General features: G+C 43.2%; 1 protein-coding gene across 7 annotated transcripts in view; it reads right to left on the bottom strand.

Moving 5' to 3' along the window:
- KSR1 (kinase suppressor of ras 1) overlaps positions 1 to 27642 on the bottom strand; it is a 215420-nt gene that overhangs the window by 10218 nt on the left and 177560 nt on the right. For 5 of the 7 annotated variants that reach the window (XM_072639739.1, XM_072639735.1, XM_072639737.1 and 2 more), the window contains 10 exons: positions 27084 to 27252; positions 23585 to 23626; positions 17265 to 17319; positions 16246 to 16285; positions 14741 to 15120; positions 12523 to 12619; positions 5570 to 5703; positions 4721 to 4852; positions 1683 to 1818; positions 839 to 972 (listed from right to left, as the gene is read on the bottom strand). In XM_072639739.1, the coding sequence (XP_072495840.1) occupies positions 839 to 972; positions 1683 to 1818; positions 4721 to 4852; positions 5570 to 5703; positions 12523 to 12619; positions 14741 to 15120; positions 16246 to 16285; positions 17265 to 17319; positions 23585 to 23626; positions 27084 to 27252 (1319 nt within the window). The remainder of the gene's footprint in view (positions 1 to 838; positions 973 to 1682; positions 1819 to 4720; positions 4853 to 5569; positions 5704 to 12522; positions 12620 to 14740; positions 15121 to 16245; positions 16286 to 17264; positions 17320 to 23584; positions 23627 to 27083; positions 27253 to 27642) is intronic. The other 2 variants (XM_072639736.1, XM_072639742.1) reach the window with 1 other exon arrangement.

Genomic DNA, 27642 nt, shown 5'->3' with positions numbered 1-27642 from the left:
ATAGCTTTTTGAGATGGATGAATTTGGAAACAATATATTCTAAGCATGTGGGCTGAAATGGGGAATCATGAAATTGAGGGGGAAGTAAGTGCTTATGTTTTTGGTCAATTCATACGCGCCTAATCTAGGGAGTTTAGATATTTTGAGTGTGTGTGTGTGTGTGTGTGTGTGTGCGTATGTGTGCATGTGTGTGTACGTGTGTGTACATGTGTGTGTGCACATATATGTGACAGAATTCTTCACCTGTCAGACGGAAAGATCAGCACCTGCTCTATACCTCTCACAGGATCACCTTGAGGGGAAACTGGGAAAAATGTGACCCTGCTTTAAATGAACCCAGAGGCTCATGTGGGCCTTGACAAAGGCAGTTACTGTGCAGGCAAACTCATTTTTGAAAAATCCTATTTGTGTATAAAGATAACTTTTTGGGTAGGGGGAGTGGAGGAGGTATAAAGGATGCTTCCTCATTTCTCACTGACCTTTAAAATTCTCAAAAGCCAACATCTTTGTGGAAGGAATGGTTTCAGCCCCAGTAGCCATGCTGTGGGTCCCAACCTGACCCCCTCTGTCCCACCCCCCCTTTCCCTCCTGTAGGAGAAGATTGGAAGCTACCATGGGAGAGCACCATGCCCATTCTCCTTCCCCAAAGACCCCTGGCCACTGAAGAGATCCCCGCTTCCTCACTGGCCCTCCCTTCAGCAGGGGGTCAAGGGCAGCCTGCACAGGCTTGTTTGGGTCTTTGGAACTTGTGAGCAGAGAGTACAGGAGAAGGATGTGTGGGCATGGCAATGTGGGTAGAGGCCCTCAAGGCTTGCACACGGCTTCAGGGGATACTTACTCAGCTGATTTCCAGAAGTGACCTGGATGAGAGAGGCGCCGGTTCAGTTTGGGTAGTTTTTCCATCATTTCCATTAGGAGAGGAAAGCTGGGTCTCTCCTGCAGGTCAAAGGCCCAGCAAGCAGACAGGATCTCCTGCAGTGTGACAGGCCATTAGTTCATTCCCCAAGTGTTTGTCAGGTGCTTACTATGTGAGAACTCTTATGCTGGGCACAAGTGGGGGAAAGGGAAAGAAATTATCCCTATCCAAGCTGTCAAGGAGCTTAGGAGGAGGGATAAAGGGAGTCTCAGGCAGATAAAGAATACAGAGTAATTTAGGCAGTGAGGAAATGCTAACATCTGGAGGGATTGGGAAAGGCTTCCTGTAGGAGGGGGCATGGAGGAAGTGAAGGATTTTTAGTGGCAGTGTTGAGGAGGGACTGCATGGGGAATGGGCAAAGGTCCACAGGCTGGAGATGGACCATCATGTTTGCAGAACTATAAGTAGGCTAGTTTGGCAGGAAGGTAGAGATGGTAAAGGGGAAATATTCCTGGAGAGGGGGCCTTAATGGGCCTTTAAAGACCAAGGAGAGAAATGAAAATCCCTGTAGGTCACATATTATCTTAGAAAATTACATGTTAACATTAGCTATGAACCCCTTTCCAGAATCATGTTTTTTAAACGCATAAAATACATGATGAGAACTGCAAAGGAAACAAATTCTACTGAAATGTCATCGTCCATTAAAAAGTTCATGGACTACAGGTTCAGAACCCTGCTCAGCAGCCCCCGCCCTGCTCCTGCCCCGGCTCCTGCTTTCACCATCCCTGCAAGGTGATCATCGTAGGGACTGGCAGTCACTTACACTAACTTCCTTCCCCAAGTTGATGCTCGCCAGCACATGCTTGACGCCTTCCCCGCTTCCAATTTGCCAGATCAGGGCTTCTGCAGCTTGGGTCTGGAAAGGCCAATCTCTTGCTTGCAGTTCATACCAAACCGTCCTGGAAAGATCACCAAGACTGAATCAGATCAGTAGGGCAGAGCAGGAGAGAGGGAATGAGGCTGGATTCTGGGCTGGTCTGGATAACTGCTGGGCTCCTTCTTACTCTTGGTCTGTGATTCTAGGACCCCAGCCTTCCATGAGCCCTCTCCACCCCAACTAAGATCACCAGAGACTTTGAGGGCAGAGAAGTAACAGTCCAGAAAAGATGACAGAGGCCTAAGAATGCACTCCCAAATCTTGGCCTGTCCTATGAGAAGATGCTGGGATGAGAGAGTGGTTTAGGAATAAGGCAGTCTGTATAATCTGATTGTGGGAGGAGAGGTAGGGAGGGAAGGAGGGAGAAGAAAGGGAAGAAGGGAGAAAGAGAATGAGGAAAGAAAGAAAGAAGAAAGAAAGGAAGGGAAAAGGGAGCAAGGGAAGGAGGAAGGAGAGAAAGAAGGAGGGAGGAAGGACAGAGAAAGGAGAAAGGGTCATAGAATTAGAATCACACAATTTCAGAGTCAAAAGGGACCTCAGCAACCATCTAGTCCAACCCATCTTTCTCCTCCATCTCTCCTCACCAAAAGAACCTGACAAATGACCATTCAGGTCTCCAAGGAAAACAAATCTGAGGCAATCTCTTCCATTTCTAGACAGCTCCTCATGTTTGCAAGTCTTCCCTTAGGATCAAGCCTACTCTTGCCTCTTGGTAGTCTCTCTTGCCCCTCGTCCACCACCTCCCAAGGGGCTCCTGGCTCTGTTTCTGAATGAATTTCTTCTCTCTTGGCCAGGCTAATCATTTTGATACTTGAAGAGGGCCGTCAGGGCCCAGCTGAGTCTTCCCCTCTCCCGCCTTTTCTTTAGCTTTCTCAACTGCTCATAAAGGAGTTGGGTCAAGAGGCTATTTGAGGACCCCAAAGTGCACCACCCTTGGTACTGGACATTTAGGTTAATAGTAATGATAATCAGTATTTATATAGCACTATATAGGCTTGCAAAGGGCTCTACAATTATTTCATTTAATCCTCACAATAAGTAGTAGATACAGAGCTGGACTTAAGAGTCAGACAGACCTGGGTTCAAATCCTGCCTCTCCCACTTACCAGGCAAGGCAGGCAACAAGCATTTATTTACCATGCTTGGCCCTGTGCCAGACAGTAGGGATACAAGGAAAGGCAAAAACAAGCCATTTCCTTGAGTCTCAGTCTCCTGATCTATAAAACGGGGTTGATAATACTTGCCATTCTCCCATTCCACTACTTTGCAAAGAGATGCAAACAGTGCACAGAAATTCAGATTTTTGAAGTACTGATTGGTTAGTTTTCTCGACTTTTTTTCCTTCTTATTGCTGTTTTTCTTTTAAAATATTATTTGTCATATGTGATAGCAGTAAGGGAGGGCCAAGAGGAAAGAAATATTTCTGGTAGAAATCTAGGTGATGTAAAAACAAAAGATATCAATGAAAATGTATTTCAATAAGTAAGATCTGTCATAAGAGGTACAGGAGGCAGAGAGTGGAGTGGGGGGGGATGGTGCTAAAGTCAGGTTTAGGTTCAAGTCCTGATTTTGACAGACACTATCTATAAATCTGTCCTCAGACTCTTACTAGTTGTGTGACCCTGGCAAGTCACTTAACCCTGTTTGCCTCCATTTCTTCATCTGTAAAGTAATCTGGCGAAGGAAATGGCAAACCACTACAGTATCTTTGCCCAGAAAAACTCCAAATGATGTCACAAAAAATTGGATACAACTGGAAAACAACTGAACAATAAATAGCAACAATTATGTAGCACCTAGATGGTGCCAAGCCTGGAATCAATAAGACTCATCTATGTGAGCTGAAAGCTGTGTGACCCTGGGCAAATCATTTAACCTTGTTTGCCTCAGTTTCCTCATCTGTAAAATGAGCTGGAGAAGGAAATGACAAACCACTTCAGTATCTTTGCCTCAAAAAAACCCAAAAGGGGTCATGAAGAATCAGACATGAGTGAAAGCAACTAAACAGCACAAAGACAAAAACTCATTCAACCTCTTAGTGCCTCCAGACACTCTAAGGCTATAAGTTACAGATGAGTTGCCAACCTACATCAGTAAAGGGAATTTCCATACTGGAAGTTCTCTACACTGATGAAATCATAGGTCCAGTTCATCCCCTCTCCCCAAATATCTACAATACCTAAACCAACTCTCTCATAGGCTTGTTGTGACAGTCAAGTGAGATAGGATATGTATAAAATGCTTTGCAAAACTTCAAGTGCCATGTCAGCTACCATCATCATCCTCAGGAAAGGCTCCCAGGCTCCTGAGGTGCTTTATTGACTGACTTCTCTGCTATCAATCTTAACTCCAATTGCATATTGTTCTTTACCAAACTTTGTTTCACTCATTTTTTTAACCTGCTATCCTCTTCACAAAGAGGAAAGACTATACCCAGGACTTGAAGAGCCAAGGGGCTCTTCAGGGGTTGTATAATATGACTCAGGCAGCCCAGAGCTGGAGATGGCTGGTCTACACAGTCAGCAGATCCTCTACCTGGCCTCCCTGGCTTCCTTTGGGTCTCTGTCAAAGGTCTTACTTTCTGTAAGAAGCTGCCTTCAGTTTTTGTCTTCCGTGGATAAGATCTCATCCTGTCTCTATCTTGTAGGTGCTGGGCTGTTTGCATATCACTTCCTCCAAAAAGTGCCCACAGGGCAAGGACTGTTTATTTCTTGTCTTTCTTTTATCCACAGCACTTAACAACGTGCCTGGCAAACCATATGGGTTTAATAGATGCTTGCTGACTCACTGACTGCTAACATGGGGAGCATCTGGAGACTCGGGGGCCTTGCTTTGCCACCAACATGATGTACTCTTGGCCCAGCCTCCTTCAATCAGCCCCTCCTAGGAGAAAAGAGAAAAAGACCCCCAAAGCTCCAGCTCACCCAAAGGCATAGACATCAGCAGCTCTGGAAAAAGGCAGCTTATCTTCATCTTTCCCTGGGGTCATCTCCCGGACGATTTCAGGGGCCAGGTAGCACAGCCAATCGTGAGGCAGCTTCAGCTCATTCTCCCGTCTGAATTATAAAAAGGCAGAAAAAAAGGGGGAGAGTTTGGTATTTCCATGATTCCCCTCCATTTTCCTGAAGTAGATCAGCTGATTCCCACATTAGCTAAAAAGGCAACAAACAGGTTAGATTGTGGCTTCTGAACCCAGGGTCCATGAACTTGGTTTTTAAAAAAACTTTGATAACTATATTTCAATAGAATTGATTTTCTTTGTAATCCTATATATTTTATTTTATGCATTTAAAGGCATGATTCTGAGAAGGAGTCCACAGGCTTTGCCAGACTGTCTGACCAAAGTCTTCAGGACAAAGGCGATGCAAAAAACTCTTGGTCTAGATAAATATGTCACCACACAGTAAATTTAATCTATAAAACTGCAAATTGGTATTAGGCAAATAGATATTGTTGGTTTGTTTTAGGTATATCACAGCTATCACAGATGACAGGGTTTTTAATTTTTATAATTTTTTATTCCATTATATATTTTATTTCTTTTTCTTTCATTTTTTATATAAACATATTTATATAATATAAATATATATTATACATTTTTATATAACACATGTTATATAAATTTAAATATACATATATACACATATACATATATATTTCATAAATACTGGGATGGGAGTTGTCTACTGATTGACCAGAATTTATGTTTTCTTTTCTGTTAAATGAGGGAGCCAGACTCAGTGGAGACTCCCGGGCATCCATAGCTGCCTCACCTGCCCTCCTGCACCACACCGGAGATCCCAAACAGCCCAAAGTCTGTGATGACCACCTTGCCATTGTCGTAGAAGATGTTCTTGGATTTGAGGTCTTTGTGTACAATACCCTTGGCGTGCAGGTACCCCATGCCCTAGAAGAGAGTCCCACAAACAGGTCAGGTGGGGGTGGAGGGATGGCTTCCAGCCCTGAGTGCTGAAGGTGCCTGATTTACACATGGTTCCCTTGAGAATGGCTGTCAGAATGGGGAGAGGTGTGTGTGTGTGTGTGTGAGTGTGAGTGTGAGTGTGTGTGTGTGTGTGTGTGTGTGTGCATGAACACAGAACACACACATATTAGGGTAAGACAAAATGGTGTGGAAGGAAGAAAAAGTAACATGTGTGTGTTTAAACAACACTGGCATTAATTCCAAGTGATTCAGAAATGGGTTTGATTCAACCAAAGGCCAGTCTATACTAGCTATGTGACCCAGGGCAAGTCACTTAACCTGTTTGCCTAATTTCCTCATCCATAAAATGGAGATAATAGCAGCTGTAAGGTTGCTGTAAGGATCAAATAAAGCATGTAGCCCAGTGCCTGCCTTACACGTAGTAAACGCTATATAAATGTTTGCTATTTTTATCAATATTTGAGTATAGTAGGCATTTCATATTTGTTCACTTGAATGGAATTAAATAGTAATAATGTCTCACTGCCTATAGCAATTTAAGGTTTACAAGGTACTTTCCTTTCAATGACTCTGTGAGGTATAAGTTATGGAAGTGTTATTACCACCTCCATTTTACAGATGAGGAAACTGAGGCTTACAGTAGCTATGGGACTTACTTGCTCATAGTCATAGAGCTAGAGACTGTCTGAAGTCAAGTCAAATCAAGCATTTATTAAGTGTCTGCATGTGGGGTAGTGGAAAGGACCCACTGTTGGATATCAGGGGACCTGGGGTTGAATTCTAAGTTTGTTTCTTCCTATCTGTGTGACCAGGTTTGACCTCTAGGGGCCTCAGTTTCCTCAACTGTAAAAATGAGGGGGTTACAAAAAGGTCTCTTCCAGCTCTAGAGCTGTGATTTATTTGTTTAACACTAATGGAGTGTTCACTATCCACAAGATGCTGTGTTAGGAGCCAAGCCACAGAGACAAAGAGATAATGGGTCCTGTCCTTGAAGACCTTATATTCTAGTTCACCACAAAGTCCAGCCGGAGCAGCCTGCATAGAGTAAACTCTCCATTACTCAAGGAGACTGAGACCCATAGAAATCGAAACTGGACCTCTCTAAAACAAATGAGTAATTGCTGAGGAGGGTTAAGATAGGGCAAAATGCCAAGGGCCATGCCCTGGCATTCTCTCTACCAAGCTTTTTCTCAATGACATTAACTGTGTAGAAGGATATGAATTTTTCCATCATGTTTTCTCAGACCTGCCAAATCTCCTTTTTCCTATTTTCTTCATGCCAGCCTATTCAGTATCCATACCTGCCATGGGAGACCTGTGTCTGCAGAGTGCTTCAGTGTGCGGTTGATAAGAAAGACTGGGGCAGGCAGGATGCAAGAGAGCAATCCGTTTATTAATCTGAGGCCGAGGGCTTATATGGATTTTCTACAGGCAAGCAACCAAGGTTATTCCCATGAGAACATTTTTAGTTTACTTCTAAGAGTTCCTAATCTAGTTCCTCCAGCGAGACAATCTTGGGGTACACAGGCAGGGTCAGGATGTTCTCATCTTTGCATATGAAGAGTGGGATGTGAGCTAATTATCCTAGGAATGTTAGTATGAGTCTCAAGTAAAACCTGAACGGTACTTCATATTCTGGACTCCATCAGTACTGGCCTCCTACATCTCCCCCCTTTTTCTTTACAAGTAATTGCAATCCATGTAGGTTGAGGATAATCACAACCAAAAGGCATATGGTCATGGCTACAGGAATAAAGTGGAACAGAAGAGTTTCAATATTCTGCATGGGATTAAGCCTTTTTACAAAATTCACTATTGAATTAACAATTTCTTGCGGATCAGTTTCTTGAATATGACTATTAGCAATATCATCTGTAATAAACTCCAATTCTTCAATTTGCCATGTCATGTTATGATTATGTCAAGTCCCTCTAAGTTTTGCTCTGATCTGATCCCATGTTACATTGCAAGTCTGATTATTGCACAAGTATGGAGCTACACCTATTTTCTTATATCTATAATCACATTGCATAACTGTCCTTTTTTCTAAACTTTTTAAATGATCCCCTACAAATAACAATGACTGTTTAAACATATCTAGTTATAATTGAATTTCTTATTTAATGCTACTTATTCTATTAGTGCTTTAGATATATTTTGAGCAAGCTGATTTATATATGATGCTGTAACAGAGGTAGCAAAAGAAGCAATAAGGATAACAGCAGCTAATATGCCAAGAATCATCACAGCTACAATCTCTTTCTTCATCATCCCCTTGTTGGCTTTTGACTCCAGTTGGAAGCAGATCCAATGTCTGCTCCCCTTGAGTTTGATACCAAGTACGCTTTACCTTAACAGGGAATATAGCATGTGTGGGTTGTTGTACAATCATTACAAGTGGGTCTGATTGAGGATAGATACATCGAGATAAAGTACAATTTATAGTACATACCCCTCCTTCATATCCCATGGTGGTATGCCTACCCAATGTATTGTTTGGTTTTTGCAAAGAAGGAGTGGTAGCCTAATGAGCTGAGATTCTGATGGATAAGTGCAGTCAATCCCAGGTCAGGGGCTATTTTCTATTTGTTCTGTTATAATATAAGAGAATTAATATCTAGGGTAACATTCAAAAAATTGAGAGTATAGATGTGTCTAAGTCTAGGATACTACATATGATTGGTCAGTGAATAGTAAATGTCATTATGACCAAGTACACAGTTCAGTGCATAGCTAATGAGTTCTATAGGTACAACTGGCTATTATAGGAGGAAAGGAGATAATGGTTGTTGCTAGGGCAGGCTGTGTCCTTGAGGGAAAAACTGCCTGAGATAGTATTCTGAGGCTAGAGAGAAATGTGGTGATTTTAGAATTAGGGCCCAAGTATATGCACCCAAGCACCCCAATCATTAGTCAGTTTAGTTTATCTTGTGTATTCTGGTTTATACATGCTGTCTCTCAGTCCCTTGATGGCAGGGATTGTCTTTGCTTTTTCTGGGTTATCTCCAGCTTAGATCTGCGCATGGCACATAGTAAGCACTTTTTAGCTGATTGATTAATTATTGATTGTATGGGGTGAAGGGTGGGGAGGGGAGCTGCAAATGCAGAAGGAGAAAAAAAGAGTCACTTCTGGGAAACAAAAACCATGACCTAGTGTGAGACTAACCCTGTTGCATCATCTCAGGCTTTTTCTCCAGAGAGTCTCAGAAAAGCACTTAAAACAACGCCCTGTTTAGTCCCTCCTTTTAAAGAGAGGAACAGCTTTCCCCCCGCTCTCACTCTCAAAACCTTTCTCCCCTGACTGCCAAGTCTGGCGTCCCTTGAAAGTAAAGCAAGACATTTCCAGGAAAGCAGTGTTTCTTGTGTCCAGAATGAGCCCTGTCCAAGAGCAGCCGTTTCCAAGATCAGGAATGAGGCCAGGTTGGTTTTTCCCACCCTTCCTCATCCCCTTGACATTTCCTTTCTAGCTGCTTCCCCAAGGCAGAGACTCCTTCCATCCACTCCACGAGGCCCTTGGGGCAGGTCCTCTCTCCTCCAGGACCATAGAAGGTAACGGAGGAAAGGGCATGAAAGGGGAATTAGCCAGCAGCTGGAATGCTCTTCCTCCCTGGCTTCCTTCATCTTTTTCATGAGGGCCTTCCTGTTCCATCTGCACACACACACACACACACACACACACACACACACACGTACTCAACATAAAACTCCCAGAAGGCAAGACCTGTTTCAATGAACATGCCCAGAACACACTCAATGTTGACAAATGCTTGTTGATCGACCAACACACAGTAAGGAAAGAAGCAGGTCATGGGCGAGGCCTTCTGAGGGCTCTCATTCACCCCACAACATCATCACCCAGTTCCTTTACCTCCCATAGATTTAAGTCCTTGTTTATGGTTCTTATCCTAGGATTCAGGAACCTTATCGGTCAGGGAAGAAGGCAGAGGTCACCTGTTTCAGTGAAGATTTAAACTTTGTATAAATTTGGAAGCAGGGGTGTGCTATGGAGCCAAACTGACTCAGGTGATCATTTATACCTTGGGAATCAGCCAACACTAAAAATTAGGGCTTGATCTGTCGTTTTGTTGATTGCTTGGACTTTAGAAAGTGGTGGAGAAAACATTAAAAGTGCCTATTAAATTTTAAAATGTGTCCTGAATACAGGTTTTCACCCGCCAATCCATCTTGGAGAGATGGTTGTTAAGCATTTATGCACAGGGTCTTCAGTGGCAACAATCAGGTTTGTAGACTGAGCTCAAAGGGACTATAAGAGGTCATCTAGTTCAGTGCTTTCATTTTATAGAGAAGGAAACTAAGGCTCATGGAGGGATAGTGACTTATCCAAGGTCTCATAGGCTCACAGACTTAGAACTGACAGAAGCCTCAGAGGCCCTGATGAGGAAACTGAGGTCAGGAAGGGAAGTGACTTGCTCAGGATCACACATTAACAATTGGCAAAGCTAAAATGTGAGCCCAGGTCTTGTGATACCCAAACCAGCAGCTTTCCACTGTTCCAGGTTATTCCTTGATTTGTATATGGAAGGGCAAGGGGTGGGGGGCTGTCATGCAATAAAAAGAATGATGATTATCGACATTCACAGTTTAAGTCTGTAAAATATATGTGTATATGTATGTGTGTACATATATATACATATAAATATATATACACACATATATAATCATTATAACACATTACATTACATAACTACAAATTATATTATCATATTGTATTATTTGATATGTAACACATAATATAATGCAACAATATTATATATTATATATAATCATCTTAGGCAGCTGTCTGGTACAGTAGATAGAGAGCTGGGCCTGGATATAGGAAGACCTGAGTTCAAATCCTGCTCTGATATTTACTGGCTGTATTGTTTGCCTCAGCTTCCTCATCTGTAAAATGGGGATAATAATAACACCTACCTCCAAGGGTCATTGTAAGGATCAGATGAGATGATATTTGTAAAGTGCTTGGCATAAAGTAGGTGCTGTACAAATGTTAGCTATGATTATTTTACAAAGGAGGAAATTGAGGTGCAGATTGATGGAAGGTCTGCCCAACGTTACACAACTTGTAATATCAGAGACAGGATTTAAACCCAAACTTTCGGACTCCAAGTCCAGAGTTATCCACTCTATCATGGAAAGGGAGCAAAATGGAAATTTTAGGTATTTTCTTATTTTTTTTTATGCTTTAAAAAAAAGTTTTTTAAAGTTTTTTTTTTTTGTTTGTTTTTTTACTGGGCCATCAATGAAGTTTTTTTTCTTGACTGGGATACACCACACCCTTGCTCTGTCCTGTGACTAGAGTTAGCTTTTGTAAGATACAGACCAGTAGTGGGTCTTTATGAGTCTACAGGCACTCAGTTCAGAAACATCAAAACAGATTAGGCCTGAGCTGGCTTCTTCATCAAACAATTATGTCTGATACATTCAGAGAGAGGCAGCTTTGTCCTGCTCTGGGTAAAGACTAGCTCTGTGGCCACAGGCAAGTAGGACCTCTCAGTGCCCCCAGGAGATTCTCTGAAAATTCAAGGGACAGAAAGGTGGCGTCTATAGAGGGGATATCTGTATTGGGAGTATTTTTAACTGAAGAAATTCTAGAGCGAGTCTCTTCTCACCTTCCAAATTGTTTGTACAGACATAGAAAAGGCGGGAGGGGAAGGAAAAGAGAGAGAAGAAAAGAAAAAGAAACAGGGGGAGGCAAGAGAGGGAGAGAGGAAAGAGAGAGAAATGGAGGAGGGAGAGGAGGAAAGAGAGAGGTGGAGGAGGAGAGGAGAAAAGAGAAGGGGAAGAAGTGATAGGAAGAGGAAGAAAATGGAAAGAGATAGGGGACAGGGAAGAGGAGGGAGGAGAGAAGGGGAAAAGTGAAAGAGGAAAGGGGAGGGAAGATGGAGGGAGAGGAAGAGAGAGAAGGAAGAGGAGGGGAGAGGTGGGAGAAAGGAATGGGAAGAGGGGATATGGAAGAAGAGGGAGGTCCAAACTGCATCAGGAGACTTGGGAAATAATTCCTTCTTGGCTACTAACTCCCTATGTGAGTGTGAAAAACTCTCTATAAAAATGAGGGAATCAGGCTAGATCAAGAGTTTGGAGTCTGGAGTCTATGAACTTGTGTTTGTCAATATTTTGATAACTATATTTCCACAGAACTGGTTTTGTTTGGCCAAGTACAAATCTGGCTTCAGGCACTTTCTAGAGCTAGGTGATCCTGGAAAAGCACCTAACCTCTGCTTGGCTCAGTTTCCTCAACAGTAAAATGGGACTGATAAGAGCACCTACCCCCAAGATTGCTGTATTTAATGAGTTCATATTTGTAAAGCACTTAGCACAGTGTTTGGTTTATAACAGGCTCTTAATAAATTTTTGTTCTCTTCTGTTTCTCCCCCTATAGATTTTATTTTATTCATTGTTCTGAAAAAGGGTCCATAGGTGTCACCACAATGTGACCAATGAGGCCCAGGTCACAAACAATGATAAGGACCCCTAATTTTAATGAACACCATCATTTTTATAGATATATGTTATATATAGATATACATTTTTATAGATATAGGCAAAGAGGCTTAAGTGAATGACTTGAAAGACACATGGCAAGAAAGTCGTCCATTTCAATCAATCAGTTACATGCTGGGCACATTAGATACAAAGACAAAAATGAAACCAACATTCCCTGCCTGCCCTCAAGGAGCTTACAATCTATTTCACATCAAGGGGTGGGAGGGGGGCAAGAGCAGGAAAAGCCATCTTCCATAGGAAAGGTAGCCATCTGCTTACCTTGATGATCTCCTGGGCAATCTGCCTGGTTTTGTTGATGTCCAGGCTCGTCTTGGGATCCCTCACAAAGGAGTGAAGCGTCCGCCCTTTACAGAAACTGTAGGAGAGTGAAGGGGAGATGGGAGAGAAAGAGAAAGACCCTATGAGCTGCTATCCTCCTCTATACAATGAGAGGGCTCTCAAGTCTCTTCCAGTTCTAACATCTTCTGGGTGGTAGGCAGTCTGGTGCAAAAAGAACTGGTTTTGATGTGACAAGGCTTGGGTTCAAATACCATCTGATCCCTCCTCATTTACTAGTACTACCACCTTATTCAAGTCCCCTAACCTCCCCGTGACTCAGTTTCCTCAGGGGCAAATGAGGCACAGTGGGAAGACCATTAAGATTAAAAGTCAAAATTCCACCTTTGATGATTACTACCTGGGTGACCTTAGGTGGGGAACTGTACATTTTCAGGTCTCAGTTTTGTCATCTGTAAGAGTTGGTTGGACCAGATGGCCTTTGAGGTCTCTTCCAACTCTAGAGTGAGAGTCGTGTGGTCCTATATATGTGGTCCTACATAGCTCATATGTAGGCAGTGCTTTCAGGTCTGCAAAGCGTATGAAGCAGGAGTTATTATTATCCCTATTTTGCAAATGAGGAACCTGAGGGTAAGTGACTTGCTGAGGGTCACACAAATAGTTTCTGAGAGAGGGTTTAAAGTCAGAAAGTTTGAACTCAGATCTTCCTGATTCTAGGGGATTTGTTCTGTGAAGTCTGAATTCAGTCAAAGGGCCACATTGGAAGACCTAGAGGACCACATGGGCCTCAAGGATGAAGGTTCTCCATCCCTGTTCTAGGGTCTCTGACAGCTATCTACTTTCCCTCACCTTTAATGAAAGTTTCCTGTAAATTTAAAAAAAGTTGGTATTCTTTCACCAGCCACCAGGTGGGAAAACCTTCTTATATTTCACTGGGACAGCCTAAAAAAACCCAAGGCTCCCTTCTACCTTCACTAAGGGAAGACTGTAGATGTGGGCGATACATTTTTATTTTTAAAAGTAACCTTCTAAATAAAGAAGCTTACATTTTAAAAAAAGACTAACACACTGGGCAAGGGAGTTTTGAATTTAAAAAATATCAGTGCTTAAATTTCAGGAGTTTTGCTTGCAATATGAAACGGTAAAATAAAACACATTTGTTAACCCTGTGCTGAATACAGATCTCTGGACTAGTTGCTGGGTGAGAAACAAGGTTTTAATTAGTTGTGGTTCCTGCCTTCAAAGAGGGGACAGCATAGAAAAGGGATGAGATGACAGCACAGACATAATGTACAATATTCTATAATAAGTTTCCCAGAGTTTTAATAAATTAAAGCTTTAATAAGCACTAAAATAAGGAGGTCAGAGGGTCAAGGTTAATGTCAACCAGGGAAATTCATAAGTAAAGGAAGACTTTTAGTGGAGAACTCTGTCTCTAGCAAGAGACAGAGTTTTGCTTTTATTTTATTTTTTTAAAAACATCATTCAGAAAGATGTTGTTCTAGAAAATTTTCTGGGAATGAGATTCTTTTTGGAATCTTGCTACATGAAAGAAGGGGAAAGGAATACGCACTTATTAAATGTTCCAGGCACCGTGCTAAGGACTTTTCTAAATATTATCTCTTCTGGTCCTCCCAGGAACCCTGGGAGATGGGTGCTATTATTTCTATTTTACATTTGAGAGAACTAAGGCAGGCAGAAGTTAAGTGACTTGCCTAGAGTAACACTGTTAGTAAATGAGGTAAGATTTGAACTGAGGTCTTCCTGACTCCATGCCCAGTGCTCTATCCACCATACCACCTAGCTGCCTCTAAGACCTACAATCTCAAAATTTAGACACTGTGATACTGAGAAGAGACCTAGGGACTAAAGAAGAAATATGAGAATGTACTTTCTTCCTATCTTTGCAAAGGTAGAGGACAATGGGTATGGAACACAGAATATGCTATTTCAATTGGTTGACATGTTGGTTAATTTTACTAAACTGTTTCTTCTTTTTTTAAAAAAAATCCTTTGTTAATAAGAGATGACTGTAGATGAGGAGGGTGAGAAGGACATGTTGGAAAATGAAGAATTTCATGTACAGAAATTTTACATATTACATGTATTCATATTACAGAAGTCATAAAGATAAACAATAAACTAATAAAATTCATTTTTAAAAAGAAAGTGAGACTGCGGTTGCAGTCCCTCTGCCTACCTGGTGATGATGGCGAGGTGAGGGGGATTCATACAAGCCCCCATGAAGAGCACGACATTCTCATGACGCGTCTGCCTGTAATTCATCACCTCCTTCTTAAACAGCTTGAGGTGGTCCTGGTTGTTGCCGTCAATCTCCAGAAGGCGGATGGCCACCTCCCCGTGCCATCTGCCCCGGTAGACTTTCCCCCATCGTCCCTGCCCAATGGGCTCTCCCAGCTCCACCTGCTCGAAGGGAATGTCCCACTCCTGCAGGTAGACACTGGTCTTGCTGGCTTTTCGGGAGATCATCCCTTTCCATGGCTTCCGGGAGCTGGGGAGGTCATCGAGCTCATCCTCATCATCTTCCAACTCTGACTTACATGCTTCTTGCTCTTCTACCTAGGAGGGGGGAAAAAAAACAACAAAAAAAGAAGAAGCTATGAGCGGAGTAAGAGGCTGGGTGGTCCAGTGAGGGGAGCTGCTGGACCAGGACGTTATAGAAAACCAGGTTCAATCTCTGAGTGACCTTGTGTAAGTCCCATCCCCAATCTGGGTCTCAGCTGGGATGGCCCCAACATTCTGTGTTCCATGATCTGTCAGTGACTCATGAACGTTACTAGAGAATTACACAAGTTTTTGCTAGAGGCCACGGCAAAGAGGAAGACTGATCAGTTCAGAGTTTTTTAATTTATTCATTTTTAATTTATTTTAATTTGTTAATTTATAGTTTTATTAACTGCATCTGCCCTTTAGGCCATTAGTAAATCAAACTCTCTCCCTGTCACAAGCCATATCTTATATCCAGAAGCCAAGCTGTGGACTAATAATGATGATGATGGTGACAATAGCTAACATTTATATAATGCCTACCATGTGCTGGGCACTGTGCTAACTGCTTTACAGTTATTATCTCATTTGATCATCACCACAACTCTATGGAGTAGGTGCTACTATCTCTATTTTACCGATAAAGAGATTTGAACTTGGGTCTTTCTGACTCCATGCCTGGCACTTTATCCACTGAGCCACCTAGCTACCAATGCAGAGAACCTTGCTTTCAAATTGGTCTTAAGGAAGCAGCTAGGTGAGAAACAAAGGGATTATTGGACTTAAATGCAAGATGGCCTGCCTCAGACATTTATTAGCTGGGTGACCTTGGGCAAATCATTTTACCTCTTCCTCATCTGAAAAATGGCTCTAGGGTTGTTATGAAGATCAAATAAGACAACATACCTATAAACACTTCACAGACTTTACGCAGCTACATAAATATTAGCTATTGTAAGTATTAAGGATAAACACATAAAGGGAAGCAAAATTCATGAATTTTCTAATTGTTCTTCCAAATTAGAATCAATGAAGCTGCTTTCCTTAGGCTCTGCATATAAGCTCCATTTCTCAGCTTTCCCAAAGGGGAAGAAAACTATTACATCCATTACTCTGATAGTGGCATTAAGGCATGCATGGGGTAGGGGAGGGGAGCAATTGACCTTGGGACCCCTGCTGTGTTATCTCCAAGCTCACCTCTGTTTCGTGGTCCTCAGCTTTTGGTTGGTCGTTGACCCTAGAGAAAAAAGGAAGTTTGGATTTGTAGATCTCTGCCTGATGCCCTCCAAGCCAAAACCATAATTCCTAATGTCAGATGGCCAAGTTACTAAATGTTTCTGGGGAAAACACACTTTAAATTCACCTCCACTTTTCCCAGTTCACCTCTGAAAGATGTGGTGGTATTCAGGTCCATTTGGGGATATTTAGGGGATTGAAAAAAACCCACAGGATTAGAATGAGGAGAGCAGGGTTTTAGCTCTAGCCCTGCCACTACTAATTTTGTGTGTGACCTTGGAAAAGTCATTTCCCCAGCATGGGCTTATTTCTTCTTTCTTAAAAGGAGGGAGCTGATATGGAGAACAATTTATATAACACCAACATTGCAAAAGCAAGCAACTTCAGAAGATTTTAAAACTCTAATCAATGCAATGACCACTTATGATTCCAGATTCAAATGAAGCATACCACTCCATCTTCAGAGAGAGAAGCTGATCAACGCAAGATAGAGAATGTTTTGTTTGACTACAAATATTTGTTCCAAAGGTGGGAGTTTTTTCTTTCTATTAAATTGGGTATGGGATGTGAGGGAGAGAAAATAAATGCTTGTTCATTGAAAAGCAAAAAAAAAAAAGTGAGGTAGTTGACTTAGGCTTTCTCTCTCCCATATCACATGCACCATATACCACAAAGCCACAGAGAGAAACATCACCACCCCTCCCCAGTTGGCTGAAAGAAGATTAGGCCAATAACATTTTTGGCCACAAAAGTGGGTGACTCTCCAAATGTCCACACTGACAAGCTTGACTTTAATTCGTTGGTACCAACTCTACAAATATCCAGGTAGCAAAAGAAAGATTTAATCCATAAGTATGCTACTTTGAAGAAATTTGGGGTTTATTTTTTCTTAAGTTGGAAGAAGGAGAGGAGGAAGAGAAATGCTGAAAGAGATTAAGAAATTTCCTGTCAACTGGAAGGAGTGATATGAAGATGCTTACCGCGTCTCTTCAGCTGTATCAGGGACTTGGGGCGCTTGCGGTGGGGTGGAAATGTCTAGATAAAACAAAAACATAACAGTAAGAATGAGGAGCCATGTTTCCCATTCACTGAAGGTCAAGGGAACAGAGTGGGGCAGTGGGAGGGGGGTTGGGGTTTGTTTGAAAATATTTTCTTAAGTAAATTGGTTTCTTTCTACTAAATCATATACCCTGAAAGACTTTACAGACTTATTTTCAAGGCCCCCAAGCATTCCACTTCAATAAAAGTACATTTTTGGAGTTAACTGACCAATCAACAAACATTTATTAATCATCAAGTACCAGACTAAGAAGTAGTGGATTGAGGTAGGCCTTGAAGCCAGGAATACCCAGGTTCAAGTCCTTCTTCTGACACACACCAGCTGTGTAACCCTGGGCAGGCTGCTTAATGTCCCTAGGTCTCACTTTGCTCATCCTTAAAAGGAGAGGATTTGACTAGCAGGCCTTGAGGTAGGACCCAACCCCATTGCTCTCACTTTTGACAGTGAACCTCATCCTCATCCACCATGACCGTTGCCATAATAGCCCAACAGATCTTTCTGCCTCTATCTACTTTTTCCTTGCTCCAGTCTACCCTTCACATCCCTTCTAGATGAATTTTCTTTATGTAGAGAGTTGGTCATGCTGTTCTTTTGCTCAGGACAGAATTTTGCTTCTTCCCTCCTCACTCAGTAAGATTTAAGAAGTCACGCTATTGGGCATGATGGTTTGCCCTGTAATCTCATCTACCACAGGCTGAAGCTGGTAGATCTTCAGAGCTCAAGAGCTGAGCTATATTAGGTTATGTTGATTGGGTTTCTAGGAGTGGGAGGCCATCAGGTTGCCTAAGGAGGAGCAAATCAGCCCACTTTAAAGGTTAGAAACAGGGCAAGACAATCCTAGTCTCCCAGAGGCAGCTAGGCTGGCACCATAGTACATAGAGCACTGGGCCTGGAATTAGGAAGTAATGGGGTTGGGCCTATGAGTAGTCTAGGTATTTCCAGCTGGGACAGATGGAGAGTTCTCATCTTTAAAAAAAAAAAACAAAAACAACACATTTCTAACCCAGTCTAATTTTACCCAATTCAACAGCAGTATTTAGGTAAATTTTTGTGAACTATAATGGAGAAAGAATATCAAATTTATTCAATTCATGTTTAAAAAAAGCATATTCAACTGCTATCATATTACAGTAATTCCAAATGACACGACAAACAATTCAAAACTTACTACACACACGCGCGCACACACACACACACACACAGATACATAAAGTCTTTAAGATACAGAGAAGTATGCAGTATAGACAGAATATTATATAAGAACCAAGAAATCTGAATTTTATTCTTGGCTCTGTTACTAACTGGCTCTCTTGCTGGGTTGTATAGGATCATAGACATAATGTTGGAAGGGACCACTGATGTCTAGTTCAACTTTGCACTTTAAAGATGAGGAACGAATCTCAGAGAGAAGTGGTTTCCCTAAGATCATAAGGCAGAACCCAAGTCTCTGCTTCCAAATCCAGCACTCTTTCCTCTGTGCCAGTTGTCTACCTGAGTCTCTCCTCTATAAATAGGGAGGAAGAGGAGGGAGAGGAAGGCAGTATTGCCTGGTTAGACCAGGCTTCTTTACTAAAAAAAGGGAGATGGAGATAACTCAGAATGACTAACGAATCTCCATGAATGCAAGCTCTGACTTTGTGGGAACTTGGCCAATTCCTACCTGAAATTGAGCCTTATCTGGCCAACCAATAGAGTCACAGTTTCAGAGTTGGAATGGATCTCAAAGGTCACCCAGTCCAACTATGTCTCTCCCTACAGACCAAACAAATGGACATCCAGCCTTTGGACAGAAATAGCCAATGAGGATGTTTCCAACTAAACTCCCTTCCCAGACAGCCCAGCCCACTATTGGGTAGCTCTAATTGTCAGAAAGTTTCTTCCTAGGATTAAAGAGCTAGAGTTGGAATCATCTAATCCAATTCCCTCCTTCTTTAGATGAAGAAACAGAAGACCAGAGAGAGGAAAAGAATTCCTTATGGTCCTATAGGTAATACAGGTAGTAACAGGCAGAGTTGGGATTTGAATGCAATTTCTTAGATACCTAGTTCATTTGCACTGACCCTTGTCAATTGCACTGAGCCATGTCAGTTGCACTGTACCACACCAATTGCACTGTACCAAGTCAATTGCACTGTACCATGTCAATTGTACCATACCAAGTCAATTGCATTGTACTATGTCAACTGCACTGTATTATGTCAATTGCACTGTACCATGTCAATTGTATTATATATACCATGTCAATTGCACTGCATCATGTCAATTACACTATTGTAACTTCCATCCATTGCTCTTTGTTCTGCCCTCTGGGGACAAGAACAACAAGCCAAATTCTTCTTCCATAGGCTGGTTTTTCAATTGCTTATTCTTCCTTACCCCCAGCTGTCTCTTCTCCATGCTGAACAACCCCAACTCCTTCAGACAACCCTTGCCATCAATCTAAGGCCCTTTGTCACATTAATCACCCTCCTTCAGAGGCTCTCCAGCTTACCACTTTCCTTTCTAAAATCTGGATTGGTCAATGGGAATGATCTCAAAGTCCCTCTCTGCTTTGCCATACTGAGATCTAGGAGTCGGTAACATTCCACTTGATACCAGCAGGGGCTGAAAGAGTAAGTCTGTATATACACTGCTCCTTAGCACCACCCAGTGTCCAGCAGTCAAAGAATTTCCTGTTTAAAATTCTTTTCCCTGGATACTGTAGGATGATGAATCACAGACTAAATGGCAAGAATTTCTCTGTTACATTCCACAGTAGATATCCAATTAGCTGATGTGGTACAATGGGGAATGTATCAGACTTGGAGTCACAAGTCTGGAGTTCAAATGTCGGCTCTGCTACTTACTCCCTGGGTGACCATGAAAAAGTTCTTAACTTCTCTGAGACTCAGTGACAGCAGGGGTTGGGAATTGATGGCTCCTGAGGTTCCTTCCAGTTCTAAAGCTTTGATCCTATAATCAAAAACTGTGCTTAGCCTAATTTACTTGGTTCTACTCATATAATTATTCTGAAAGCCTTTCCTTTTTGTGATCTGGAGATATTCCTTAAAGTGGCCAGTAGGTGGCCCTGTGCAGTAAGTCTAGGCACGTCAATGGCTGTGTCTTAAAATATGGATTGAGTGGTGGATTTAAGGTGAGAGGCAGGGACTTAAGATTCCTCACCAGTAAAGTGGGGTAGCATCTGCCTGGCAACTACAGTTAGGGAAGATGAGTATAAAGGGGCTCAGAAAACCATCAGCACAGAAGGAGTAGTAGAAGAGGGGCACTGCTTACCTTACAAGCAGAGATTCCATCATGCCTCAGGAATGAGTGTTGGGGGGAGGATGTAAGTCAGTGGATATGACCACATCCTCATAAAAGTCACTTCAACTCCCTGGGACAGTTTCCTTTTCCATAAACTTGGCTTCTTCCTCAATGCCTACAAATGTACCCCTTGCCCCCACCATCCTTAAGTAGACTTCTATTTGGTTCCATCATCCTATCTCTCCTTCTTCTTTTCATAATTCAACTTCTGGAAGCAATGGTTTAGGATTGATGGAGTTCTTTCCTCATTAAACCTTCTCCTTGAAGCTCCTTGTAACCTGGTCCCCAACTCCACCATTCCACTGAAATTATGTTCACCACCTGTCTACTTGGTCTCTCCAGTGTGATACCATCCCCACTTTTCCTTGGTTTCCATGACACTGCTCTCTTCAGGTTCTCCTCTAACCTGTCACACAACTCCTCCTAAATGACCTTTGCTCACTATCATCTCTCTCGTTCCTTCCAAATCCAGAAATCCCTCAAGGCCCTATCCTGGGCCTTCTTTTCTTTCCCTATAGTCTCTAAGGTGATCCAATCAGCTTTCACAAGTTCAACAATTCCATCTAGGTAGATATGACCCAAATTTTTCGGCTCAGTCCTAGTCTCTCTCCTGAGTTCCAATCCTGCATATAGGATCATTCCACCTGGATATCCCATGGGCGACTTAAACTTAACATGTCCAAAATGGTAACTCATCTTCCCCTCTGACCCCTCCCCCCTCCTAATTTCTCTCATTTATGCTGAGGGTCCCACCACCCTTCAAAATGCCCAGGTTGGCAACCTTGAAGTCATCCCCAGCTCCTCCTTCCCCCTCCCTTCTGCCTGCTAGAAGCAGCCAGGTGGCACCATAGTGCATAGAGCACTGGGCCTGGAGTTAGGAGGACCTGAGTTCAAATGTGACTTGACACTTAGTGGCTGTGTGACCCTGGGCAAGTCACCTCACCCCTGTCTGCCTCACTTTTCCCTCATCTGTAAAATGGAAATAATAATAACAGTGCCTTCCTCTCAGAGTTGTTGTGAGCATCAAATGAGATGTTTTTGTAAAGTGCTGAACAGAGTCTAACACATAGTAGGCACTTAATAAACACTTCTTTCCTTTCTTCCTCCATCAGTTGCCAAGTGTTTGCAGTTCTGCCTCCCCCACATTTCTCATATTAATTCCCCCTCTATCTACATCACCTGATTCAAGCCTTCATTAACCCTTGCTGGATTATCATAACAATCTCCCGATGGGTTTTCTTATTTACTGTCATGGTCCATTCATCATCTATAACAGCTGTCAAAAGAATCTTCCTCAGCCAAGAGTCTGACCACATCTCTGCCTTGCTTCAGATGTATCGTTGGCTCCCACTGCATCCAAGTTCCTCAGCCTGGTATCTGCAGCCCTTCACTTTTTTGGCTCCAAACCTACTTCTTCAGTCTGTATATCCCACGAGGCTTCCTCTGCAAGTTCTGTATTCCAGTCTAACTAGACAACCAGCTGGTCTCAGAATTCTGGCTGCCATCTCTTTTGCTCAGGCTTAGAATTAACTCCTTCCTCACCCCTACCTCTCCGAATCCTCTTCTTTCAAGGCTCCTTTCTCTACTCATCCCACTAACTGATAGTAAGCTCTTCTTTTCTAAGTTATCTTCTATTTAGAATAATAATAATGGCTGGCATTGACACAGCACCTACTATGTGCCAGCCTGTATACTAAGTGTTTAACATGTATTATCTCATTCAATCCTCACAATAAACCTGAGAGATACTATCTTCATTTTACAGGTGAAGACAGACATGAAGTGACTTGCCCAGGGTTACACAGCAGGAAGTGTCTGAGGCTGGATTTGAAGTCAGCTTTTCCTGATGACAGTGGCAGCCTACCCTGTGCACCCTCCATCAGTCACAAGTCCTTATCTGTCATGAAAATTTATCAGTTCACTTACTGTATCCCCTGTCTTCCTGTAGAATTATGGGTAGGGACCATTTTCTTTTGATCTGTCTTTCTGTGGCAGAGTGCCTTAGATATGATAGATACTTAATAGATGTCTCCTAGATGGACTTTTTTGGAAAGGGTGTTCTGCCTCGTTTGAGGCCATCAAACACAAGCTTGTTGGTGATACTGCAGAAAAGAGTCCTGTCCAGGGATGAGTTGAACTAGGTGACCGACCCCCTTCCAACTGGGGAGCCCTGCCTCTAGGAGGCAGCCAACCTGGGGGTCTTGAAGAGTGGCAATACCATCAAAAGAAATAAGAAGAATTAGGACAAGGGCATGAGAGGTCAGAGGGGAAGATGAGTTTCATTGTGGATATGTTAAGTTTGAATGAGCAAGGAAGGTAGTCAGCACGCTTTGTCATGGCATCAGCCCAAAGACAATGGACTGTGGGTTCTATATTATTGTGAGAAGCAGTGTGTGGAAGAGGAGACTGAGAAAGATCTGGGTTCAAATACAGTCCCTGAAATATACTGGCCGTATGACCCTGGGCAAGTCATTTCATTTCCTAAGTGTCCCAGACAATTCTCTAAGACTATTAAGTTGAGAAGTAGATGTTGACCTGTACCGCTAAAGTTCCTTATACCAATGAAATAGGCCCAGTGAAACACAAAAAATGTTGTATTATCAGGAAGAGAAAAGAAGCAGCACTGGAAACCAGGTAGTCTAATCTTCCTGTTTTATGAGGGAGGGAGGTGATCTACTCAGAATGGAGCTAAGTCCAGTCCCTGGGTCACCTGACTCTTGGGCCAGGGCTGCATTGACTCTATCCTTCTGAGGTGGGAGGGAGGACTCTCTCATCTTCAGCTGCACTACCCCTCTTAACCCCCCTCCTTTACCTCCCATAATGGACCCACTGAGCTCAGGTACAGCCCTCACACTCTCCTCTGGTGCACTGGGAGGACAGGAAAGCAGAAGTAACTGAAGTGATGAGCGGTTAGTAGAATCCATCCCCATGACTCACCTGGGAAGATAAACTGCTGTCTATGATGGATGTAGTAGGCAGCTTGGAATAAAAGAGGAGAGCGAATCACACAAACAGCAAACACAGCCAGGAGAAAAGTATCAAGAGAGATGGTCAGCTACAGGCACATGCGTTAAATAACCCAGCCTCAGTGGTGGCTTGAGTCTCCTGGTTAATTCTTATCCTCTGCCCACTCCCCACAGGCCTCTCAGAGAAGCAGGCGAAGAGAGCAGGGGGTGGAAGGTCCAAGGTTAAAATAGAGCTGGCAGAGAAAGGGGGAGGAGTTGCTTGGAAATGGGGTCAGTCCCCAAAGCTCCCAGCACCAAAGGGTCCAGCATTATTGTCCATGTGGGAAGAGCTGTGGGTCTTCAATTGTGATCTCAAAATGTCTGCTTCCCTCCTCACCTCACCCAAATAAATGTAAGAGAGATATTGGAATAAAGGCCCACCTGATAAGCTCTGAATGTCAAACGTGACTCACTGGAAACAGGATCTGGGGCCCTGCCCATGTCCTCACAACATTACTCCCCATAATCCCTTTCTCAAAGTATGGCTCTCTTGGGTCATATGTTTCCTCATGTCTAAAAGAGGACTTATTTGTCCTTCTTCCCCCAAGTTATAGGTGAGTATAAACAGAGGCTGCACATGGGAAAAGCACCTTGGGAAAGTAAAACCTGCCTGGTAAACTGGGGCATGATCTTCAGTATCAATGATACTCTTAACCAAAAAATTGAGGCTCCTGTTTGCTGATATGTGTAAGAAACTAGTGCTGAAGGCTTATCAGGGAGTCTATGCAACTTGGGGGTGGGTGGTATAAATAAGTAAGTCTCATTTAGGACTTTGAGTTGGATCTCCCCTCACTGAGAGGACTGAAAACATCACCTGAGCTGGGCTACTTATTTATCCATTCGCACTTCAGTAAGGATGGAGAATGATTAAAGCTTATTTATGGATCAGAGCAGCACTTTGTACTGGGTCTATACAAAGAGGGGTACAGTAGACATTCAGGGAGCTGATTTCACACTAGAGTAAGGAATCAGAGATAAGAGCAAATTTGGGGTTGGGAAAACCTGTGCATCCAAGCACCCCACCCTTATGTGGGGAGCCACTAATGGTAGGCTGGGAGATGAGAAAGGTGAAAGGAGCAACATGGGGCCCCAGGAGAGAATGGAGAGGCAGCATCTGGGCCCCAGGAAGGTTGGGATACAGTGTCAGGGCCCCAGGAGGGGATGGAGAGACAGCAATGTGGTTCCAGGAGAGAAGGAGAGGCAGTATTGGAATTGTAGGAGAGGAGTGAGGGAATGTGTCAGAACCCCAGGAGAGGAGGAGTCTACACAAACCCAAACCCTCTGGACTAACTAATCCACAACAGCTTCAGCCCACCATAGGGAGTGGGGGTGTGAAAGGGTCATTAGAGAAAGGCTGCAGCTGCTCAGAAATGGATTTGAAGCAGCAGAAGAGAAAAGCAGGCATCCGTTCATGCTGAGATCATTCAATCTGACATGAGCTCACAGATTTACGTTTGCTCCCAATTTAAAGCACACAGATTTCATGCAGCATGCGCACAGCACTGAGAAATGAGTTCAGAGGGACACAGCACTCAGCTATTTCTAGACTTCTCCCTATTCTCATCCCTCTCCTTCCCTACCCACCCAATCCTCATATATCCAGCCCCCAAAACCCAGTTGGAGAGACTGAGGCTGTCATCCTTTGTGCTCCAGAGAAGGCAGCAGACTCATCCCCCTTGAAGATAAGCTGAGGCTTTATTGGCGTCGTGGTCAAGCAGTTTAGACCATGACTGGGGTCAAATTCATTCAGGGAAAAGCACACAAAGTCTCCTGTATGGGTTAGGTCACTCCCCTGCCTCACACTCCCTTCTACTGCTCCTCACTCATCAAATAAACATATGAGAGATTCTAGATCAGGCCATGAATAAAGGCTGATGAGCTCTGACTCATTCTAAACAGGTGACTGCCCCATCTCATTACTACTCACTCAATCTAACCCTAACCTCAAAATGCGGCTCTAGGAGTGCCTGACATGTATAAAGTCTTTTGAGATTGACAAAATACTTGGCAGACATGACCTTGCTGGAGTATCACAATAATCCAATGGAATGGGTGCTGTGGGTGGTGTTATCCCCATTTTACAGATAGTGAAACTGACGCTCAGAGAGGTTAAGTGAATTATCCATTATCCCACAGCTAGTAAGTGCCACAGCCAGGTCTCTTTTTTCCCCAAGGTCAATGTGCTTCCTATAAGATCACACTGTTTTCTATTATAAAAGCTGCTGTTTTTTTATCCTTTTCAGTTGTATCTGACTCTTCATGACCCCTTTGGGGTTTTCTTGGCAAAGTTCCTGGAGTGGTTTGACATTTCCTTCTCTAGCTCATCTGACAGATGGGGAAAATGAGGCAAATAGGGTTAAGTGACTTGCCCAGGGTCACACAGCTAATAAGTGTTTGTGGCTGGATTTAAACTCATCTTCTTTATTCCAGGACCAACGCTCTGTTTTACTATAAAGGTATAATCTTAAAATTAAAATGAATCACAATAAATTACATGTTAAGGATTTTTGAGGACTTTGCAATGCCCCTCACAGCAAACAGAGAAAAATTCTAGGGTGACACAAAACCAGGGCCAGTAATTCCTCTTCCAGTATATATGTTTATTGGACTGGATATTGGCCCAGGAGGGAATCCTTCTTTATTGATGTTGATCAACAATCACCCTGCAATTTCTAGTCTTGAGTTGTCTGGGGCCCTGAGAGGGGGTCAGAGGCTGGACTTGTACCCAGATCTTCCTGACTGAAATCCACCTTCAATACCACCTGCCACAACGCTCAAGAGCCCTGGGCATAAATAAGGCTGGGGTCAGTTGCTCTCCAAGCCTCCGCTAGTTTTCTTCTGCTCCATGAGCACCAACTCTGCTCCATTTTTAAGCCCGGTTGGCCAACTGGTCAATGCAGGGCACTCATCATAGGGGAAGAGCAGGGTGGTAGGATTTGGAGAGTTCAGGGAAACCTCACTCTCAATACTTTTGGAGACACAATTAAATCTTAATGGGGCAGAGTCACCCTCCTTGCATGAACCTGAGAACTGTTACTTCTCAAGAAGAAATATCTACCCAGTCTTCCATTCATTCTCCAAGTGATCTATGCCTGCTCTTGACTACTTATTCTGGGAGCCCAGAAAATGGTACAGAAATGGAATCTACCTCCCATGCATGGAGAGGGAGGTCTGCCTAGCTAAAGAAATATAGATAGAATTAAGGTCCAGCCAGTGGGGCCTACTAGAAATAGACCAGAAAATCCAATACTGCACAACCCACCTGTTAAAGAATAAAATCTTAAGTACAGACTAAGGCAGTTACCCTAAAGATCCAAGAAGACTAAACAGAGACAATTCACTGGAGACACAGGAAATCCAGATTCCACCACCCAAAGGAAATCTGCCAAGGCCCAACAGAGATCCTCAAGCACCACACCCAGAGCAGTCACCTGGGAAATTAAACCTGCTGTCCCGCTGAGCCATTGGGGAGGGGTTCGGGGGTGTCGTTGCGCTGGGGGGATTGGAAGACTGGAAAGGTGCTGGGGAAGATGGCGTAGAGGAGGTGGTGGAGGATGGGTTACTGCTGGAGTCAAGGTGGTTCACAGCTGGAGGGTGTTCCTATAAGATACAAGGGATTAGACAGCATCACCCCCACAACGCGAGAGATCCAACTGTGGCCTGCCTGGTCACCCAGTAGATCTGGAAGAGGCCCTCCTGTCCATAGTGCCACAAAGTTGCCCAGATCTCTACACTCTCACTACTTCTAGAACCTAGGAGTGACTGAAGACTGGATTGTAGGGTCTACATTTTCTGTGAGTTCAAATAAAGAGGTGGAATTATTCTAGATTTCTGAAGACAAATGGGATTTGGAAAAACAAGGAAAAGATGTCAGGTGTGTGTGTGTGTGTGTGCATGCGCGTGTGTGTGTGTGTTTGTGTAGAAGGATGGAAGGCTACATCATGAGCAAAGGTATGATGGTGGGAAAAACTGAGTGAGTAGGAGGACATA

The sequence above is a fragment of the Notamacropus eugenii genome, chromosome 2, assembly GCF_028372415.1.
Source record: "Notamacropus eugenii isolate mMacEug1 chromosome 2, mMacEug1.pri_v2, whole genome shotgun sequence".
Lineage (NCBI taxonomy): Eukaryota > Metazoa > Chordata > Mammalia > Diprotodontia > Macropodidae > Notamacropus > Notamacropus eugenii.
Note: the sequence above shows the minus strand (reverse complement) of the source record. Positions and strands in the feature narration are given on the sequence as shown.